The sequence below is a fragment of the Emys orbicularis genome, chromosome 24, assembly GCF_028017835.1.
Source record: "Emys orbicularis isolate rEmyOrb1 chromosome 24, rEmyOrb1.hap1, whole genome shotgun sequence".
Lineage (NCBI taxonomy): Eukaryota > Metazoa > Chordata > Testudines > Emydidae > Emys > Emys orbicularis.
Window position 1 is genome coordinate 10675592 of NC_088706.1, and position 22803 is coordinate 10698394.

Genomic DNA, 22803 nt, shown 5'->3' on the forward strand with positions numbered 1-22803 from the left:
AATGCTGGAGCCGGCCCTGGTAATAGAAGCCTATATAAGAAAAAGATCCAAAAATCGGGACTGTCCCTATAAAATCGGGACATCTGGTCACCCTATGGGAGACGCTCAGCTCGTCCGAGGCTCAGGCACAGAGAGCGACACGACACACACGGATCAGCAGGCTGCACTAGCGGGAAAGGATGGGCCCGGGCTGGCTAAGCAGTAAGCATGGAGAAAAGCCGGCAGAGGCAGGGGAAGAGAAACGCCTCCCTGCGCCCGTGACTATTGCATGGAGATCCAGGCCGACATGGCTCCTTCCCCGGTATCATTAAGGCCGTGTTTTTACCAGCAGGGTTCTCACTCCCACCCCCAGGGGAACTGGGCTCTGCTTGACGTCCCACCCCTCTGCCTGGTGGGGTGAGACTCCACCGAGACGGCCTTATTGCCCCCCCTCATTTGTATGTATGCTCCGGGAGAGGAGGTCTCTCTCCAGAGGCCGTTAGGGCGTCACTGAGCTGAGCGCGCCCGCAGGGTGATCTCTGTTAGGCTGAAGGTCTCCAGATCCCTCCACAACCAGGGTTCTCAGGAGCGGAAATGCCCCCAAGGAAGCGGGCCCTCCATCCAGCTGTTGGCTGCATCGCCAGCATGACCCATCCAGGGGCTCACAGGATGGGCTTTGGAAGCAGATCCTCCAGCCAGGCTCCCGGCTGGGACCAGAGCTCTCTGGGCTCTGAGGGGTAGGTTGGGGCCAGGGAGCAGTAGAGCTTGGTGGCGCATCACCGGGATATGCCCAGACGATCACTGTGGAATATTCCACCTTGCTTTGGCGTCTTGCCTGGGAATGGTCTGGGGTGGTCACATCTCCCCGGAGGAAGATGGTCTGGAGAGGCTGCCTGTATTTATCTCCAGCGCCAAAGGCCTCTGCTGCCCAGGTGCTTTCCAGGAAGGACTTGCACATCATCATCTCCTCCTGCTGGCCACAGATGATTCCCGAGACCCCCCGGAACAGGAAGTCGGGATACCCCGCTCTCTGCTCCTTGCTCTGCTCCACTGGGAAGTTCCCCAAGTCCTGCAAGGGAGAGGAGGTTACATGGAGAGCTGAATGAATCATTGATTTTTTTGGTTTGGGGCAGATGCCCCCCCTTCACAGAAAGGAAATGGTTTGGTCTGATTCGAAACTGAATTATTTGGGGGTTTTCTCACTGAAACAAACAAATTCATTTTGGGTCGAACTAAAATGTTCTGTTTGACTCTGAACAATTTCGTTCCCCCCCAGTTTTTTGGGGCAGGTCATTTTGGGGTATTTTTCACCCGCCTTTTAAAAAAAAAAGTTAGCAAAATTTCAAAAGAAAAATGCCGTTTGGAAACAAAAAGCAAAATGGCCAAACTGTTTTAATTCCTCCCCCTTCATTTTGTTTTTCCAGCCGAAACTATCTGCTGAATTCAACCGAAATTCACACGTCATTTCGCTGTCTCCCAAATACATTTTTTCCGTGAATTTACTATCTGCCATAAACATGCCCCCCAGCGCTAGTAATGCGCACAGCAGCTGGTGCCTTATGACTGCGGCAGCCAGCGGGTAAATTACATGTGCCCCTCCCACCCCCCAGTAACATGATGGTGCCAGCCAATGGCACACAAAGGGTGGGGAGAGTGGCTCGGTGTGACTGGGGACCTGGCAGAGGCCCGGAGATCTCCCAGCCTGGGTTGTCTCTCTCCATTCCACTCCCACCTTCTCTCTGTGCTCCTTGGAGACATGACCTCCAGCTCTTACGGCACTGGGTGGGGCGGGTGGAGGGAGACGCTTACAGTCTGCTCCCAGTATATTTGCTGGAGACAGCGACCAATTCCCAGCGTACGGAGCAGGAAACCCTTGGGCAGGGACGGGGGTAGCGGACAGGTGTAGCCTGCTATTAGCAATCCTCATATTGGCAATTTTCAGTTATTAGCAACATTTGGCTGGGGACAGAGCCTGACCCCCCCCGGCTTTCACGTTCAAGGGATCTGGATATTAGCACCTGCCTGGCCACTTACTAACACTATTTTTTGTTAGTGTGCAGCCCTGCAGGCCCCCAGCACCCAGCTCCTTGTGGACTTCCCCAGGACTGCCCCACGCCAGGGGCCTTCCTCTGTCTTATTGGTAACTTTCGGTTAATTAGCAACTTCCTGCTGGGAGCAGAGAAGCAGCTAACACACAGCACCCACCATATCTCTGCAGAAAAACGTGTACTCACCAGCCACATTTTCTGTGGCAGCCAGCTGGCCAGGTGGCTTTTAGCAGGGTCAGGGACTTGCGGCCACAGGCAGCCCTGTATTCTGTAGAGGACGAGACCCAGCATTGGTACTGAGATGACCACGTCGAGGAGGGAAATGCCTCTCTCTACGTTCTTGCGACTAGCATGGTCTCCCCAGGGACTGGTGGCTCCTTAACTAAGGCCCTGACACTGGATCTGGAGGTACCAGACTAGGGGGCTGGTCCAGCGCTCACTGAAATCAATGACAGTCTGAGCTTTGCTGATCATGTCTGCATTGCCTAGGGATGCCTACGGCATTGACTAACCTCCCAAAGTCCTGTCCCAGGATGCCCCGGGCTCAGGATTCTGGGAGCGGACTCTCTTTGGTTGCCCCAAAGCTCTCGTAGGAGTCCTGAAGGGAATGCTAAGCTCACAGGGACGCTACGTGTTTTAAAGGGAAAGATGAAAGCCCTTTGTAGGTAGGAAAAGAACTGGGAGTCCACATTTCTATCGGAGCACTTCCCATCCCAGAGGGCTCGGCAAACTCTGCCCAGGAATTCCTGCACCTACCACTGAGATGCAGATCTCTGGGCATGGCAACCTGCCGTGAGGGGACGAATCCCGCCCTGGCTGGGAGATGGACGGGGTGCGACCTCGTCGGTCTCTTCCAGCTCTGACGTCTAGGATGCTGCCAGGCCCCTCTAGGGGAACGAGGCAGGTTTTGAACAGCACCTGGCGCCCCTATCCTGCCGCTCGGGACAAGGAGCGGAGAGGAATGTTGTGTCCAGCTATAGCTGCAGGAACAATCGGGAGGCGGAAGGGGACGTAGGACACCAGGGCTAAAATCTCCTTGGCAGGAAGTGCCAGGAGATCATTCGCGGCCGAAAGCCCTCCAGGGGTTGAGTGTAAATTCTCATCAACAGGACAGATCCTGCGTTGCACTCCCTAGCGCCATGCTGGGGGACAGGGCTTAGGGCCGTCTCAGCATGACGAGCATCCTTCGCTGAGTTACCTACCACCCTCCCCAGCCCCACGCTGACTCAGCAATGTGGTAGGGGGCACTCTCTTCTCAAACGCCACTTCCTTGCAGTATAGAACCTAGGTGTTCCTTGGTGGTCCCCCATCCAAGTACTAACCAGACCCGACCCTCCTTAGCTTACAGGATCCAACCGGGGGGGGGAACATCACCCTCACCCACTGACACTCAGAAGGGTGGCCGGGATGGGACTCACAAACATACGTACAGGGGGTGCTTGAGGACGCAGGCCAGAGCGGCCGTGATGAGCAGGACGACTAGCCCCACGCACAGGGAGGACAGCAACAGTTCGACCTTCCCATCGTCTGGAAAGAAAGCAGGGAAAGGCTTTAGGTGCAAAGCCACTGGGGACCCACGAGCAAGAGCCCTTGGGAGCCTGCGCTGCAGCCCCCCAGCTGGCGCTAGGAGTTTGCCCAGGGACAGCCTAAGATCTACAGCAGCCCAAAGGGACTGTCTCCCATTCGCCGCTGCCCCGCATGATCCTTTGCGCCCATGCAAGGCGGGTGTAAGATGGGACCATTCTGGCAGGGGAGCCCTTGGCCCTGGCGTACAGGGCTGTGCAAGGCAGCGGAGACAGGTCTTGTGAATGTATCTGACGCAAAATAGAGAGACCGATCTCAAGCCTTAGGAAGCCTGGAAACTCTGGCTTATGGGGAGATGCTCACCCCAAGGGGGAGAGGACCAGTATGGGGATGTAAACAGGAGCAATGGGATGGAGCTGGGCAAAGGGGGAAATGTAGCTGACGTGCAGAATCGAGAGCGATCCAGCAGAGGAATCGCCTGCCCCAAGGAAGTGGTGGAAGCCCCATAGCTTGGTTGGAGCAGGTGCTGGTAGGAATCCATCCTACTTTGGCCAAGAGACAGGCTAGATGTGCCCAAGCGGGTCTCTGCCATCTCATTTCAGTGCCCGCTGAACCCCCAGCACCCCCAGGCCAGGGCATAGCGCCCAGTTCTCTACTTTCCTCACCAAGGCTTCTGGTTCTGATGGAGAGGACAGAGCCCTGCGTGCTTCCCCCATCGTTGCTGATGGAGATGCCCACCCTCACCACGGAGTCAGGAGCCAGGCCCGCGATGAGATAGCGACGGACGGAGCCGTTCACCACCACGGCTGTAAGACAGGAGATGCCGCTGCTCACACCCAGCGGGGGAGCCCAGGCCCGGCCAGCATGGAGCACAAAGCCAGTTGGTGCCTTACCCTGGGCGGCTTTTCCCTGCTCCTCGTAGGAGATGGTGTAGTTCCGGATGAAGCCGCCTTGCTCCTCCAATGGGATCTCCTCCCACTGCACCTCCACCTGGGATGGCCAGACCCGGGTGGGATGCAGAGTTGGGGCACGGAATGGAGCTGCAACCACAGAGGGGGTGGCGAGGAAAGGGTTAACCAGCCCCATCCCAGGCACCCAAAGCGGAGGTCCCCTCTCCCTTCATTCACAGCTGTGTATTTTAGGCTTTTCATCAGAAGGATTTCAAAGCCTGCCACAAATATTAACCCTTTCCATCCCTCCCCACAACTCCATTAATGCCCATTTTACAGGTGGGGAAATGGAGGCATAGAGCAGCAATGTGACCTGTCCAAGGCCATGCAGCAGGTCAGTAGCAGAGCTGGGAATAGAACCCAGGAGTCCTGCCCTAACCACTAGACCCCACTCCCTCCTCCTTTCAGGAATGAAGGCTTCCACACCGACAGAAACCAGAAGTCCTCAACTCCAAGTCTCCTAGGAGCTCCCCAAACCACCCTCTGGTTTCAGGGAGAGAGGGGAAGATATGAGCTCAGCAGGAGACACAACGGTCTATGCTAATCTTCATACCAGACTAATGCTTCCCCAGCAAAGCCACTGGCACTCTTCAGTGGCTCCTGCGCCCTTTCCCACATCGCTGGCTGGAGCGCTGCCGGGTTTCTCCTAGGGGTGGAAGGGATCTGGCTGCGTCTGCCCCAAACACTCGGCACCTACCGATCTGCTTGGAGTAAGCGCTTGTAGAGCCTGCAGCCCGGGCGGCTCCGTCGCTCAGGGCAAAGAGTGTCAGGCTGTAGAGATACCCCGGCTCAATTGCCTCTGCGGGGACATGACAGGGACAAGCGATGGTGAAACCTCCCGTCTCTTCCGCATCACAGCCCCAGGGGACGTGCACCCAAAAGCATACCCTCCCTGCTTCCCGCTGCAGTCCCCTATGGGGTGGGAGGCTGCAGGAGAGCGTTGGGGCAAGGTGGGTCCAAACAAATGAACGGACATTTCTCTAAGCGGGAGCACATCTGACAAGACGACTCAACCCACATGCTTCAGGGTATCCACTGATCACCATACAGGATCAGGAAGGAATCAACCCCCCGCTCCATGCCTATGAAGCCCTCAGCATCACCTATTGTTGGACTTGCCTGTTCCCAGCTGGTAATTCCTATACTCCCGCCTTGCCTGGCTATCCAACCTCACACCCAGCCTGGGGGACGTGGGCTGATGACAGGGTTTGAACGTGGTGACCTGCAGTACTAAAAACCTGAGCCCATAACCCCGGAGCTAGAGGAGTAACTCTGCAAGCTAGGAGCAGTAGTAGGTTCTTATCCTCCTCAGTTACTAGAGGAGGACAAAGACCCACCTCTCGTTGGCTCAGTGCCGTGTGCACTGAGAGCGCCCTGCAGGGGCTTGTTCACGACACTAGGTCTGATGTGAAGTCCTAACTAGGAACGTGGAGGGGGTCCTGCCTCAGTTTCCCCCTTCCCCTCCCCCCGCTCTGTCACTTCTGTAATCACTCACCTGCCAGGACCGCCCTGCTGATGTTCCCCGGCTCGTAGCGCCAGCTGCTGTTCTGCCCCCGGTTCTCAGATGCCCGGCCCCACTCGAAGACATAGGCTGCTGCAGCGAAGCCAGGGGGATCCCACTGCAGGAGGAGGCTGCGGTCGCTCGCCGGAGAGACCAGGAGTGGCAGCAGCGGCGGCATTGAAAGGAGCCCGGGGATAGTGGAGAGGGAGGCACGCCCAGGGCTGGGCTTCGGGTGCCCACGTTGCCGTGGGGGAAGGACAGTTTGCCTCTCTCCCCCCAGACCCTGTGCTGAAGGGGAACTCGGGTCAGGTGGCGCAATGCCTCCCTTGTGGTCCCTCTGCCTGGGCGGGGAGAGATGGAGCCAACAGGGTCCCGGGGGGCTCCCAAGCATCCGTTGCTCTGTGGGGCCGTGCTGTGCACACATGCTCCAAGAGGGCAGTGCACTAGTGGGGCTCCCCATTGTATCACCCCATTGCCGGGGGTGCAGCTCAGACTTCCCCAGCTGGGGTCCCATTATGGGCTTCGCCCCCCCGTGGGAACCCAATGCCGCAGTGCTCCCGTCTGGTTGGGAGCCGCCCTCACATAGTGATACGTGCCTGATCCCCCTCACCCCGCCTGGCACAGAACTCCTCCCGCATCCACCTACAGGTCTAACTCAACTGCACAACCAAGGGCCGGCCAGGCCACCACTCCACCCTGCTGAGCTCTGCCTTGGGAGTGAGACCTGTGCTTGGGGCGCAGAGATCAGGCTGGGCCTAACCTGCTTGGGCCTGCACCGCCGGGATCAACAGCTTGCTAGCGGGGGACTCGCCCACGGAATTGCTGGCGGTGAGGAAGAAGGTGTGTTCCTCGGAGGCCGGCAGCTCCAGAGCACACTGCAGGGAGCGGGTGAGGCATGCCAGCAGGACAGCCGGCTGCCCCCTTCGCTGCCAGCGGAGACTGTAGGTCAGGATCCTGCCGTTGGCTTCCTTTGGCTGCAGGGGCTGTGAGGGAGAAAGCAACGTCACGCCGAGCCTCACGGCAGTGCAGGACTTAGACGGGGAGACAGGGATGGCTGAGCTCTCCTGCTAGGACTGGACTGAAAGAAGGACACAGGAGAACTGACTGAGAATGGACTTTCCCCCACCACGAAACATGTTTGTCGATGACCTGGACGAGAACATAAAATCATCACTGATGAAGTTTGCAGCTGACTCTAGGACTGGGGGAGTATTCAGTAATGAAGAGGGCAGATCACTGACACTGAACAATCTAGATCGGTTGGTAAGCAGGGCACAAGCAAACAATATGTGTTTTAATACGGCTGCATGTAAACGTGGACACCTAGGAACAAAGGATGTCGGCCCTATTTACCACACGGGGGCTCTCTCCTGGGGAGCAGGGACTCTGAAAGAGACTGAGGTCATGGACGATAACTGGCTGAACTGAGCTAATGAGACCCTTGGATGCATAAACAGGGGAATCTCGAATAGGAGCGGAGAGACGGTTTTACCTCTGTATTGGCACTGGTGCGACCGCTGCGGGAACAGTGTGTCCAATTCTGGATTCCACAATTGAAGAAGGATAAGGATAAATCCGAGCGGGTTCAGCGAAGAACCACAAGAATGATTAAAGAATTAGAAAACCTGCCTGATAGTAACTGAGCTCCTTGAGTCTATCTAGTTAGCTTAACAAAGAAGGGGTGACTTGATCACAGGCTATAAATAGCTACACAGGGAACAGATATTTGACGAGCCCATTATCAATCTAGCAGACACAAGTATAATCAGATCCAATGGCTCCAAGTTGAAGCTAGACAGATTCAGACTGAACATAAGGTGTAAATGTTTAACGGTGAGGTTAATTAACCACTGGAACAATTACCAAGGGTCATGGGGCATTCTCCATCAGTGACAATTTTTAAATCAAGGGAGGATTTTTTTTTTTTAAGATGGGGTCTAGTTCAAACAGGAATTATTTTGGGGCAGTTCTCATAAGAACATAAGAGCGGCCATACTGGGTCAGACCAAAGGTCCATCTAGCCCAGTATCCTGTCTTCCGACAGTGGCCAATGCCCCAGAGGGAATGAACAGAACAGGTAATCATCAAGTGATCCATCCCCTGTCGTCCATTCCCAGCTTCTGGCAAACAGAGGCTAGGGACACCATCCCTGCCCGTCCTGGCTAATAGCCATTAATGGACCTATACGCCAAGAATTTATCTAATACTTTTTTGAACCCTGTTATAGTCTTGGCGTTCACAACATCCTCTGGCAAGGAGTTCCACAGGTCGACTGTGCGTTGTGTGAAAAAAATACTTCCTTTTGTTTGTTTTAAACCTGCTGTCTATTAATTTCATTTCTCTGGCCTGGGCCATGAAGGAGGTCAGACTAGATGATCACAACAGTCCCTGCTGACCTTGGAATCTAAGAATCGAATACACAGAAAACATAGGAGAGAAAGAACAGGTGAGTGTTAGAGAGAACCAGAGAGTGTGAGTGAGAGAACGTGAGCAAGTTCAGGAGAGAACAAGGGACCAAGACAGACCAATAGAAAGTGTGATTGAGGAGGAGATGGAAAGTCCGAGGGACTCAGAGAGAGAATCAGCTATGCTGATGGCCTTGTTCCTATGGAGCAGTCTGCATCAGGGCAATGGCCCCTCACAGTACGTCTACACTGCACACTAAGCCCAGAGTCTGACTCAGGTTTGAGCCCAAGCTCCTCTTTTGTCCACACACAAAATCAGTCTGACTCGAGTCCGCAAGCAACTCAGGATCTGGGTCCTAGAACCCTGCTGGGGACGGGTTGGGTGAGAGCACAAGTCCTGCTGTGACTCAGGTTCAAGCCCTGTCATTTTGCAGTGTGGACACAGCTCAACCCACCGACCTGAGTCAGAAGGGCTGCATAGTGGAGTGTGGACAGGTTAAGCACGGCTGTGAGACCTGGGTCCAGCAACCGTAAAGCCAGGTTTACAACGCTGCGCGGACACTGACGTCCACAAGCTTGGGTGACACAGAGACGCAGGCTTAGTCTGCAGTGTAGCCATACCATGCTGCGTCAGTACTGTGTCACCAATGCGCCTGTTTGCCTAATGCTTGAAGAGACAGGAGATAGCCACACGTCCAGGCTGGGACTGCAGCTGGTGGAGAAATATCGGCTGAACGTTTTTCCTCCGGTCGGAAAATGTCAATTTGTTGAAACCGAAACTTTTCAGTAGGAAGGTTCAACGAACCCTTCAGTCAAAACCAGAGAAAGAGAGAGAATGCAAGTGACTAGCCAATGGACTGGCTGCTTTCCTCAGGGGGAGGGATAGCTCAGTGGTTTGAGCATTGGCCTGCTAAACCCAGGGTTATGAGCTCAATCCTTGAGGGGGCCATTTAGGGATTCGGGGCAAAAATCTGTCTGGGGATTGGTTCTGCTTTGAGCAGGGGGTTGGACTAGATGACCTCCTGAGGTCCCTTCCAACCCCAATATTCTATGATTAGGGCCAGGAGAGTTGCCCTATGAGTCATCTCTAAGTAACAAGTGCCTGGTCCCCCTCACCTGTGGGGTTGTTGGGTGCCCACTCCAGAATAGCTAATTGGTTAGGGCCCTCACCTGGGAGGTGTGACCCAAATCAGGCAGAGCAGGGGCTATCGTGGGTGGGGGTCTCTCATGAAAAGTTTCAAAAGGTCGTGGCTTAGTTCTGATGTGGAATGAAACCAAATTTCAAAACCTCATTTTTTTTTTTTTTTAAACAAAACCCGGAATTCTTGTTTTCCACCCAGCCCTAGCTGGGACACCAGCCCACATACAGCCCAGCTCCTAAATCCTTTCCCAACCCTTCCCCGGGGCAAACAAGTAACGGTTTGGGAATGTAAAGGCTAAATGTGATCTGGATGGTCCTCTCTCTCTTGGGGCTGGCCTGGTTGCATTTGCAGAGCTTGGTCTCCGAGTTCTATCCCTTGGGGCTTGTTCCTGGTTCTGATGGCTACTCATGTCTGGGAAGGGATCTCCCTTTGAGTATAGTTCTCCGCTCATGCCGGCATGAATCAGGAGCAGCTCTGCTTAAAATCAGAGTGAAACGAGCGAGAGGAGAAGTCAGGCCCATTGATGTCAATATGGCTTTGCCAGCAGAATGAAACCTTAGACCCAGCCCTAAAAGCTGGGGATTCTCAGTCAGGGGCCCTGGGACAGATGGTTCCTGTTTTATAATTGTACTTCATGTTCTTTTCTTTGATCCCTAACTGCTGCAGGGGCAAGCACATGGAGTCAGGCCTGGAGTCACCCATGACACGTGCAATGCAGGACTAATCCAATTCTTTATCCCAGCCCCTTCCCAGGTGGTGTGTCTGGCCTGCATCCTTGCTTGGCCCCCTACCTTCCACATCAGAATGATCTCACTCCTCCCATCAGAGTCGGGCGTGGCTATTCTCCTCCAAAGAGCCGGCCCTCTGGACGGGGCTAGGCGGTGGCCGTGGGCAGGCGAGGGCAATGCGGGAGATGCAAAGGAGAGAAATGAAGTCATTGAGAGAGGGTTCTGCAGGGAGGGAGCTGAGAGCAGAGGGTATAGATTGCTCTGTGCTGCTACCTGGGGGAGACCGTACCAGACCCACCCCCCCAACCCTCGTAACCATCAGTGACAGGGGAGTTTGTTTAACCCTTCGTGGTGAATATAATTTGTATTATAGGAGCACTCAGCTAGGATCTGCACAGCCCCACAGAGACACACACTCCCTGCCTTGAGGAGTGGATGGTCGAAGATGGCACCCACAGGGTGGCGGGAAGGGGTGCAACATACAAGCCGAGAGAGATCGGGGTGATAGCAGGCAGGTGGCTTGGGCATGCTAGCTAAGTGCTGGCACAATCAGGGTTACCCACAGGGCACGAGGAGATGACCCATGGGAGAGGCCTCAGGGCAGAGGGGGGCTGGTGCTCCTGAAATTTGGGTCTGAGGTGGGTGGGGGTGGATGGTCCGGCCAGCCTTTTCTATCCCCCTCCCTGTCCATGCTGCCCCAGCTCATGGCCTGTTTACTGGAGACAGGAGGGAGGAGGAGGACAGGACCTGCCATGGCAGGGTGGGCAGCAGCCTTGGGGTGAAGGCAGGAGGGAGGTGGAGAGGTGAGCATGTCTCCCTACCCGCGGGCAGAGTCCTCACAAATCGCTCGTGGCTCCAGGCGCTCCAGGAGGGACCCCCGTCGCTCCAGGGGAAGGCGTCGCTCCGGTACAGCGCTCGCACCTGGATAGAGTAGCTGGTGAACGGCGAGACGCCACAGACGTCCTTTGATGCGGGCGCGTCCTCTGCGGCTGTGACATCCACCTTCACGGGGGGCGGGACAGGGTCCCTTTTAGCATTTCTCTTTGCAGCTCGCCCCAATTGTGCCCTAAAGCACCGATCTGCTGTGCAGAGCGGGCAGCTGAGGGGCTCTCCACCTAAGATCAAACCAGCTAGCGACTCTTCATGCTGGGCTCTCTCCTCCCCAGTAACCCCAGCCAGCCCAGGGGCATGACGGGGGACCAGCTTCCCCGTGACACAGGAACCGGGTTCAGCAGAAACCAGCTCTGTCCTCACAGGACACTTGAGAGAAGCAGAGGGACTTGAGCCAATGTGACAGCCGCCATCTTGTCTGACACACCGGGGACTGAACCAGGGGCCTCCAGAGCGAAATGGAGGAGCTGCGAAAGAGTCAAGCCTCCCTAAGCAGGCCTGTAACAGGCTCATTCCTCTGTGGGTCAGCCACTGGGGGGTGGATTTGTGAAACAAGCACCAGTGAGTTACACAAGCACCCCCCAGTTTAAACAGGAGGTGGCTAAATGCAGGGGTATTTCAGCGAGGGTCTCCTTGCCTTTGGAACTCGCCTCCCCTCTCTCGATCTCGCCGAGCCCAGACATACTGAGCCTGTGAGACTTCTGGGCCAGCCCCTTAGCTGGTGTACGTTAGCCTCGCTCCGCCAAGAGCGGTGGAGCTGCTGATTGAGAGCTGAGGACGTGCCGGGTTTCTTCTGGGTGGGGAGAGCTGAGCAGAAGGTGCGGGGGGTGGGAAGCCTTCATTTGGGGTCGGGGGTGAAACTAAAGATGTCACATTTTGGCCGTTGGGCCAACTGTTTCAAGCGTATGGATTTGTTCTCCGGAAGTGTCACACGCGTGCCCAAGAGCTCTGGGCCAGGGGCATGGATTAGATGGACGAACACATAGCTGGGTAACTGCATGGTTAGGAGGGAGAGAGAGATGGTGAAGCCAACCAGCATCCCTAACACTGCCCCCATCCCCAGAAGGGGGGATACATCTATGAAAAAGGTGTCAGTCCTGTTACTAACTCCTCCCATCAACAGCCACCTACCTTCGTCCAGGATGCCCCATCCACGTCGCGGTACCGGATCTCATACCGCGCGTCCGTCACACGCAGCAGCTCCTCGTTGGGCTGCCGCCACGCCACGCGGAAGCAGTCGCTCCTGTCCGCCATGGCGCTGACCTCGGGCGGGCTCAGCTTCACTGGGAAAAGAAAGCCACAAGTGTGGGCAGCATTTCTGCATGCCCCCCCCCCCAACGCCCAGAGACAAGCAGCCACACTCAGCCCCCTCTCAGAAGCACAGAGGGGGAGGCAACAGGCCCAAGGGCACATGGAGAGTCAGTGGCAGAGCAAGGACCAGCTCCCGGATCTTCTGAAGAAGAGCCCAGTGCGATCCACCCGGCCACGTCACAGGAAAGGTCAGTCTCATGACACCTCCAGCTCAGCCCAGAAATCCACCTGTGCTAAGCTTTGCTCGCTCAGTTTGGCTGGCCCAACGAGTTCGGAACCAAATCGAGAACCCCCACCTGTGATTCTAGTCCGGCAGACACACCTGCCCTGGCTCGGTTTGTGTCAGTGCCATTGTTCCCCTCCCCCAGCGAGCGGGTCTTACCAATGCTCATTCCATGCACGCACTTGTCTGCGGCGCTGGCCCGGCCCAGCAGATTCACGGCAGTTAGCCTCACTTGGAAAGAGGCAAAGAGGTTCTCCACAGGGATGGTGCAGGAACGGCTCTCTCGGCTGGAGATGCACGTCCCGGCGTCTCTGAACTTCCAGAGGCAGCGCCCTGCTTCTCTTAGAGGGAGAGAGCCCAGGTTAGCACCTGCCGGGTCCAGGAACACGAGTGGCGGAGGCCAAACCCCACCCTTGCCCCTGCTAGCATCGGACAGCTCTAAGAATGGACGTCAGGGGGAGGAGGGAGAAAATCAATAGCTATATCTACAGTTTACAGCAGTGGTTCTCAAACTTCTGTACTGGTGACCCCTTTCACATAGCAAGCCTCTGAGTGCGACCCCCCCTTATAAATTAAAAACACGTTTTAATATATTTAACACCATTATAAATGCTGGAGGCAAAGTGGGGTTTGGGGTGGAGGCTGACAGCTCGTGACCCCCCATGTAATAACCTTGCGACCCCCTGAAGGGTCCCGACCCCCAGTTTGAGAACCACTGGTTTACAGGGACAGTCCCTTTTAATCGTCAGGTGTTGGGATGTCAGTCCTCCACCACTCCCTCCCCTGCCCCGGCCAGGTGGAGAACTCACTCAGTGACGTGGAGGGTGTATGTGGTTGGAAGGTAGGTCTCCGGCCCAGGGTCCCAGTAGCAGGTGATGTTCCCCCCCCAGAAGCTGACGCAATGTTCCACCTGCAGATCTCCTGGCGGCACTTCAGAACGAGAAGAGAAACAGATTCAGAGTCCAGTGCTGGAGGGGACGGCGCTGACTGCAGGGTGCTGATCCCAGAGCACCCTCAGAGCTGGGCGCGAACTGGATTTTCCGTTTCATGGGAAGCTCCGCGGCTTCCATTCCCCCCCCTCCCCCATTCCAAAACGGAACGAAAACAAAGCAAAACCTGACACCTCTAATGAAATCCCAGAAAACGCGAGTTTGGGGTCGATCAAAACATTTCACTCTGATTTCAACTTGCGCGTGTTAGAACAACAAATATAACACTGAAAACTTGAAACTCAGCATGGTTTGGAGATGGTAAATTGAAACGTCGCATCCCGAAAAGGCACTGGAACAGAGCACTGATCTCCCCCGCCCCCCAAATTCCATCGCCATTTCCCCAGAACGGTTCGCTTTTGATGACTCATCTTTTTACGGTGGAAAAAAACGTTCAGGGGGGAAAATTCCAACCAGCCCCGCCCATGACTGCAGCACAAGCCAATGGGCTTGGCAGGGGCTCAGTGCCCTCCCCCCCCCCACTGCCCCCAATGAGAGCCAAGCACCCTCTGGGCTTTCCAGGATGGGCCCTTATCCAGCCCTCGTGAAGGTCAAGCCTAGAGCACCTCCTCCCCTAGCCAGGGAGCTAGGGGAACTGCACCCACCTCCAGCCTGGTACTCGGCCAGACCCAGCAGGTGCAGACTGCTCCGGTGAGGCAGGTAACAGCTCAGCTCCCCACGGGGCCGCTCTGCCTGGAGAATGGTGACCACGGTGACTGTGCCGTTTCCCGCAATGCTCTGCTTCAGTGGCAGCTGCCTAGTCTCTCCATTCAATCTCCAGACAATATCGCCCGGGCGGGCATGGCCGATCTGCAGGCAGCTGGGGTTGAGGGTGCAGGAGGCCGTCAATGGGGTGCCGAGGCAGGCCACTGCGGGGTGCAGGCTTAGCATGCCACAGCTGGGCTGCGGAGTAGGGACTCTGCTGCCAGGGCCAGGCCTCGGGCTGTTCGCTCCTGGGGAGAGATGCAGGACAGCTCAAAAGGGGGGAGCTGGGGTCTCTCTCAAGCAGACGCACTTTGTCTGTGGGTCCTCTGACCCCGAGGAGACAGAATGTGCCCGTCTTGGGCTTTGTTCTTGGCTAAGTTTAGCCTCCATCCCTGTTTCTAGGATGCTGAACCTGCAGTGACAGGCTGCCTGGAGCCCCAAAACAGTGAGGATACGCTCAGTGCTTGCCCTGACCAATGCAATCACCAACCCTTATTAAACCTAAAACCAGATAAGCCGGTAGGTTTCCCGATTACCATTGTTGATTTAAGCTAGGACCACAACTGTACTGGGACAGGAGGTGAAACTGACGGGGTATATTCTGCTCCCTGCAACAGGTTTCCAGGATAGGGGAACAGTCTGTGCCACAGTTTTCCCCCTCTGTAAAGTCCACATTATAAAATACTCATCTCTAGGACTGCCCACTGAAACCTTCCTCCCCGCTGATCTGAAACAGTCTGTTCACCACTCAGAAGCGGACGGTCTGCAAGTGTCAAAAGCTTGTTTCCAATCCGTGTTTTTTTTTACCTTGCTCTTGGAAAACTTCCTTGAAATCCCATTTTTGCAAAACATTTCGATAAAATGGCATTTCCGAGTGAAAACCGCTTCACTGAAAAGTTTTTATTAAACAGTGGGGACAGAGCAGAAGTTAGTAGATGCAGTACCCGCTTGTGGGCACTAGGTAGAGCCAGGGGAAAGAATCCAGAGAGGCCCTCAATGAGCTGTTTTTGTGAATGTGCTTCATTAAGGCTCTCGTTAAATCCGAGCAGCTGCTTACTCCAACCAAAGTACAAGGACCTGCTTTGAGAACCCACCACTTTCAAGATGGCATTTGTCCAAGTGGAGGCAGCTTATGGCCTATAACAGGGGTTCTCAACCTTTCTCTTTCTGAGGCCCTCCCGACACGCTATAAAAACTCCACGGCCCACCTGTGCCACAACAGCTTGTTTTCTGCATATAAAAGCCAGACCCGGTGTTAAGGGGGTAGCAAGCAGGGTAATTGCCCAGGGCCCCAAACCACAGCGGGCACCGAGAAGCTATGTTTCTCAGGCTTCTGCTTTAGCCCCACGTGGCAGGGCTCCGGGCTCCGGGCTTCAACCCCATGCTGTGGGGCTTTGACTTTCTGCCCTGGGCCCGAGAGAGTCTAACGTTGGTCCTGTTTGGCAGCCCCCCTGAAACCTGCTCACGGCCCCCCAGCGGGCCCCGGACCCCTGCTTGAGAACCACTGACCTAAAAGCTGGTGAAATCACGTCCACACCCTTGCTCAAAAATGCTACATCTTGTTTTGCTTTGATCATTCCATAGGTGCTGGAACTAGGGGTGCTGCAGCCCCCCCCCCCCCCCGTCTTGAAGCGGTTTCCATCATATGCAGGGTTTACAGTTTGTAGGGTGACCAGACAGCAAATGTGAAAAATCGGGACAGGGGGTGGGGGATAATAGGAGCCTATATAAGAAAAAGACCCCAAAATCGGGACTGTCCCTATAAAATCGGGACATCTGGTCACCCTAACAGTTTGGTTCAATGGCTCCCAGCACCCCCGCTACACACATTATTCCAGTCCCCCTGCACAAAGCATCAGCCACCCATTTGCAACAGCAAAGAGTCAGGCAAATTTGCATCCCGCTTTGCATGTGCCTGGCCTGGGGAAGGCAGAGAGCAGAAGGCTGGACCAAGGACACACGGTCAAACCTTTAATAACGGCGCTGCCACGGCTATCTCGGAACATGTCACAAAAGGGTGCTCAGCAAAGTCCAATATCAAACCGCTAACGCGTGCCATCTTTCCAACCAAGACACTGGATTGTTCCACAGGCTGTCGGGGGAGAGGGACAGGCAGGAGGGGGGTGAACTGAATTGAGGAAAACGAAACAAGATGGGGGGCCAGATCCCTAGCCAGTGGCACTTGCAGCCATATGTATAATACGCGCACTGTGTAGTTTGGGCAGCTGGGCTGCCTGGGGCAGGGGAGGGGCAGTTTTTTCCCATTTGAGAGGGCCCCCAAAGCGAGTGGCATTGCGAGCTGGCGCATGGGGGTCGCAGCGCCACTCAGCTTTGGCCCGTCCAGAGGAGCCGAACCTGACCTCTGTGACCCAGTGCACCAAGTCGCAGTGCCCAGAGCGGGAAGCCAGGCTCAGCCCCACAGGACAGGAGGTGCCACAGCGTGTTGAGCGTGGGGTGGGCTCATTTTCCAACCCAGCCAGGGCTGAGTGAGGTGCGGACTTGGAGGGCGAGGTGCTGGGATGGGATCACAGGGGTTGGCGGCGAAGCCCGGGATCTCCCCGACTCATGTGGTACACGTGCGTACCACGTGAAAAAAGTTTCCGGGGGCAAAGTGGTTGTCAATAGGCTGGCTCCGCTCAAGTCAGCGAGGCCAGATCCCTAGCTGCTGTAGATGGCACAGCTCCATTGAAGTCCATGGAGATGGTCTGTTCACCCCAGCCGATAGGCACCCACACAGTCATCTATTTCACAGGCAAACAGTGTTTGGATGAGATGGAGAACCAAGGGGGTGACCACATGCCCTTATTAAAGATCCCATGCATGTCATACAAGAATAGAGCATTAACCCTATGCAGCCTTAGTTGGCGTGTAATATGATACAGTCTTTAATTAAACAATCATATTTCCCTCCCCCCCAAGCTCCCTGCCTCACGCAGTGCACAGGATGGACCTGCTCTGGGCAGGTCTAAGGGCTGTGCAGTGAAAGAGGCGGTTGTCTGTAGGAGCCCGCCCAATTTGTTGAGGAAGTTGGAAGGTGGGCAGCAGTGAGGGAGAGGCCAGAGAACGGCTCAACTGTGGCCTGGTCAGAGCTATTGTTATTCTGGAATGCGTTCATTTCCGCCACCACCCCGTTCTTTGGCCTACAGAGAATTACAGAGGTGTTTGACGCTGTGGCTCCGAGTGTCCCCTGCTTCCCGCTCTTGGTTTTTCTCATTTCCCCCCAAATAAACAGAATTCTGCCCATTCTCTGAAGCTTTGGAATTGATCAGATGCATCGTGGAAAAGCGATTGGGTCACGTCCAAACCGACAGAGCAACGTCATCCAGTTGCGGGGCCGGGCCTTCCAAGTGTGGCCAATGAAGCACACGCACAGGGGGGCTGGATTAAGGTGGCCTGAATTCTGGGGTTTCCGAATTTCCGAGTGCTTGGCTTTGCAACCTTCATAATGCTCCTTGACTGTAGTTTTTGAGTGTGTCATAATACAAAGGGAGATCGATCGTGTGTAACATCTTCCCTGCCCCGCACACACAATTCACCCCTGGGGAGCGGATGAGAGAGACAACAAACCCCATTATAGACATCGCTTAATACACGACTGGAAGGCGCTCAGATACTGCAGTGATGGGGACAGTGTAAGAATCTAGCTCGAAGAGGAGCTCAGATTAGATGGTCATAATGGTCCCTTCTGGCCTTCAGAGCCTATGAATAAACATTTACTCCAGCCTGCCAGAGCAATGTAACACTCAGCCAGACACATCCCCAGTGCCCGAGTGGTTTGGATGCGTTCCCTGGCCCTGATACAGCAATGGCGTTCTTTCCTCTCTCCGCACTGTCCGCTCCAGCCTTCATTAGGGAATCGAGAAAAGTAGCCGCTCCGACGCCGTCATGTGGAGAGAAAGCAAAGGGACTGCTCTGCACTTGCTGGCACAAAGGGGCAGAGCTAGCCAGCTCCCCTCCCCTGTCTCCAACAAGAGCAGGCATCAGTGTCCATGACAGCCAGGCTGCCGTCCATCTTCGCTGCAGCTGCCCGGGGCTCCCAGCGATTGCCCGGCCTCTCAAGTGGCTAGGAGAAAGCCATATGGGAGGGGGGCTGATCTCAGCATGGAGAGAGGATGCCAGGTCCTATCGCGCACATCCCTGGGAGCAGACAGCCGGCTGGATTTGAGGCTCATCGTCTCACCTGGATGAGAGAATTTCACAGCTGTGCAGGATGTTCCCTGTGAGCTCTACAGGGGCAGGATTGGAACGGGAAACAGCCATCAGCAGGGGTAACGGCAGCAGATTGGAGACAACCTGCTGCCAGGGATGGGTAGCGATGGGGGCAGGAGCCCGTTCCCCACAGCGCCACACGACTCCAGAGCGGGATCAGGGACACACCACAGCCTCTTGCAGAGGTGGAGGAAGCCAGTGACTTCTAGTGCAGGTGGGAACTTCCCAAGCACTGAGCGGGAACAAGGAAGGAGGAGGTTCTGACATGCGCTTTGCCTTTGACATCAAGAGGCTGCAGGGACAAGATACAAGACAAGGGAAGATTCTCCCTTTGCTGCAAAAAGACCTGCAGGATCTGTAATGAGCACAAGTGGTCCAGGCCTTATTTTTACCTCTCGTCTGAGAGAGCTCTCCAGCTGCACAGCGCCTCCTATGGCATCCTCCCAGGATTCAGGACCAACTCCAAAGAAGAGCACCACCGATGTTTTCCATGGAGATCTCCAGCCCTGCTTAGATTCTTCCAGGCATCTCAGCCCAACCGCAGGGCCAGGTTCCCGAGGAGTAACTCTGCCTCAAGGATTGACTGTTAACCAGAGACCAAGGCTGAAAGCAAACTCCCACACAACTCCTTCCACTCAGGACTGTGTGTAATCATAGAATCATAGAATCTCAGGGTTGGAAGGGACCTCAGGAGGTCATCTAGTCCCACCCCCTGCTCAAAGCAGGACCAATCCCCAACTAAATCATCCCAGCCAGGGCTTTGTCAAGCCTGACCTTAAAAACCTCTAAGGAAGGAGATTCCACCGCCTCCCTCGATAACCCATTCCAGTACTTCTTCACCGTCCTAATGAAAAAGTTTTTCCTAATATCCAACCTAAACCTCCCCCACTGCAACTTGAGACCATTACTCCTTGTTCTGTCATCTGGTACCACTGAGAACAGCCTAGATCCATCCTCTTTGGACCCCCTTTCAGGTAGTTGAAAGCAGCTATCAAATCCCCCCTCATTCTTCTCTTCTGCAGACTAAACAATCCCAGTTCCTTCAGCCTCTCCTCATAAGTCATGTGCTCCAGCCCCCTAATCATTTTTGTTGCCCTCCGCTGGACTCTTTCCAATTTTTCCACATCCTTCTTGTAGTGTGGGGCCCAAAACTGGACACAGTACTCCAGATGAGGCCTCACCAATGTCGAATAGAGGGGAATGATCACGTCCCTCGATCTGCTGGCAAACAGCACAAACATTTCTTCCAAGACTAAAACCTTGCTCGCACACTAAGAACTCGGAAGACTCTGTAACAGCATCCCCTGCCCTAACATTATGAAGAAGACATAAAACGGATAGCATCAGACACTTCAGCACTCCTGGGATTTGGAATGAGGCACATTTTTCTTTATACAAGTGAGGACAAGGGCCACTTGTCTAACTCACAAGGACATTGTGAGCTTGGCCTTGGAAGAGGTATAGCACTATGGGGCGATATTCATCCCATGCAGAGGGCCGGCATAAGCTCCATGCATCACCTACACCCCTCCTGTGGGACTTACGAGGGGTAGAAGCTTGGTGATGGCCATCTGCACAGGGTGTAGGCCACCTTCTGCAAGTGACCCATGGATCCTCAGCCCGGGTACATTCAAACTCGGCCAATTTCCAGCCTCTGAGGATTTGCCCCCCTCCTTCCAATGGAGCACAGAACCATGTCTTTAAATCTCCTGAAATATTGTCATTGCTTAAATAAATCCCATGAATTGCTGGGTAGGTGGGAATGGCATTCCTTCCCCCGGGAAACAGACCAATATGGCCTAATGGGGAAGAACTGAGTTCTGTGGGGAGACGGACTTTATTTGCCCACCGTCAGGGCCAATCTGGTGCACTTGGGATGCAACCGCTGGTCCGCATGCTATTTTTTTCCACAAAAGAAGAAACCTTTCAGCGCTAATCAAACGCAAATCCCTGCAGAGCCGCAGAGCGGGGCTGGCCCTGGGCCAGTAACGTACACAATGTACCTTCTGGTTCAGAAAGACCAGGGGGGACTTCAAATATGTAACAAAACAGCAGAATTGCCCAAGAGGAACAACACATCGGCAGCAAAGGGAGGGCCTGGAAATAGCAGGGCTTCGTGGGAGAATAGCCAGCACATTACTAAAGTATCTTGAGCTGGGATAAACAAGCTCCGCGGGGCTGTCAGTAGGTGTTGGGGCTGGAGGTGACCTGGTCCATCCGGTTCAGCCTCCTCTCTTGTTCAAGATCATTTGTGCTCCTCGGAGTATTTCTCAGTCTCCCAGAGCCATGCTTTGGGTGCAAGGGATAGCTCAGTGGTTTGAGCATTGGCCTGCTTAAACCCAGGGTTGTGAGTTCAATCCTTGAGGGGGCCACTTAGGGGGTCTGGGGCAAAATCAGTACTTGGTCCTGCTAGTGAAGGCAGGGGGCTGGACTCGATGACCTTTCAAGGTCCCTTCCAACTCTAGGAGATAGAATATCTCCATTTATTTAAGTCTCAGTGACTCCACTCCTGCGCTTGGGAAAGGGATGGGGGTGCAGACAGGGCCGGCTCCAGCATTTCTGCCGCCCCAAGCAACAAAAAAAAAAAAAAAGCCGCGATCGGCGGTGGCAGTTCAGCGGCAGGTCCTTCGCTCCTAGAGGGAGTGAGGGACCTGCCGCCCCCGAATTGCCGCAGGTGCCGCCCCTCTCCCTTGGCCGCCCCAAGCACCTGCTTGTTAAGCTGGTGCCTGGAGCCGGCCCTGGATGCAGAAGATAAGGCAGCCTTAAGCCAGTGGCTCTCAACCTTTCCAGACGACTGTCCCCCTTTCAGGAGTCTGATTTGTCTGGCGTACCCCAAGTTTCACCTCACTTAAAAGCTACGTGCTTACAAAAATCAGACACAGAAATACAAAAGTGTTCCAGGACGCGGCTATTGAAAGATTGCTGCCTTTCTCATTTTTACCATATAATTGTAAAATAAATCAGCTGGAATATAAATACGGTACTTACATTTCAGTGTATAGCACATAAGAGCTGTATAAACAAGTCATTGTCTGTATGAAATTTTAGTTTGTGCTGACTTCGCTAGTGCTTTTTATATAGGCTGTTGTAAAACCAGGCAAATCTAGGGCGGCAGGATTTGGGGGGCGGTATTTTGCCACCCTCAGCGGAAATTCGGCAGCGGGGGGTCCTTCCGCTCCAGATCTTTGGTGGAAATTCGGCGGCGGGTCCTTCACTCGCTCCGGGACCCGCCGCCGAAGTGCCCCGAAGACGCGGAGCAGAAGGACCCCCGCCGCCGAAGACCCCAAGCCTCCTGAATGCTCAGCGGAGGAGCGCTGCCGCCTAGGGTGGCAAAAACCCTGGCGCCGCTCCTGGGTACAAGAACCACTGCTGTAAGCCACCTTTGCACTTACTATATCCTTGGGCTTGTTGTTTGGCCGCTGGTGTGAGTTAGAGCAACCTCTGGTCTGCTTTAATTTACACTCTACTTCCCATGTTCTCCCCCCCCCCCACACACACACTATTGCCTCCTCCCTTCTCTTTTTCTTACCTGACCTGGAGATGCCAAGTGAGAAGATCCAGGACAACATCAGATTCAGCCACATTCTCGTCAATTACAGCTTTGGTGGAAAACCTTTAAAAAAATAAATGGGGGTAGGGGAGAGAAAGAGGATAAAGGAGACCTGGGGGGTCTGATCCTGATCTCCTTACCCCAGTGTGAATCAGGAGTAACCCCACTGAAGCCAGTTAACTTATCCCCCTTTCACACCAGCGTAAGAGGAGACCTTGGCCCTCAGAAAGCTGCAGGCGCATCAGCAAGACAACCGGTTTCAGCAAGAATTGCCTCCCAATTCCTCCCAGCTCTGGATAAGCCGGGCTAGAAAGTTACACACAGAAGCAGCTTTAATGCCACAAACCTGTAGGGAGTGCCCAGATACCATGGTGATGGGCATGGTATAAGAGCCTAAAAAAATCCAAGGGCCACTTTCTGTGTGCCTCAGTTCTTCCCCTGTAAAATGGGGCTAATCCTCCCTCTCTCACACCCTGTGTCTCTCTGGGCTCTTTCGATTGTAAGTGCTTAGGGGCAGGGACTGTCTCTCGCTGTGTGTTCGTACAAAGGGGCCCTGATCTGGACTAGGGCCTCCGGGTGGTACATACAGAGTATACAGGACTCCTCAGCAGTGGGGAGCGCAGCCCCATACGATGCTCCTTGCTCACT

At 54.8% G+C, this 22803-nt stretch overlaps 1 protein-coding gene across 1 annotated transcript; it reads right to left on the reverse strand.

Annotated features, from left to right (window-relative positions):
- Window positions 1-478: 478 nt before the first annotated feature.
- On the reverse strand, window positions 479-22189 carry LOC135894015 (granulocyte colony-stimulating factor receptor-like). The gene is made up of 15 exons (XM_065421991.1): window positions 22135-22189; window positions 14297-14644; window positions 13512-13632; window positions 12862-13043; window positions 12300-12451; window positions 11099-11279; window positions 10341-10423; window positions 6763-6985; window positions 5997-6290; window positions 5199-5300; window positions 4445-4591; window positions 4217-4357; window positions 3458-3554; window positions 2214-2295; window positions 479-1048 (listed from the first exon to the last, which is right to left on the reverse strand). Exons 1-15 carry the CDS (start codon window positions 22187-22189, stop codon window positions 479-481), a joined length of 2778 nt encoding a protein of 925 aa, XP_065278063.1.
- Window positions 22190-22803: the final 614 nt, after the last annotated feature.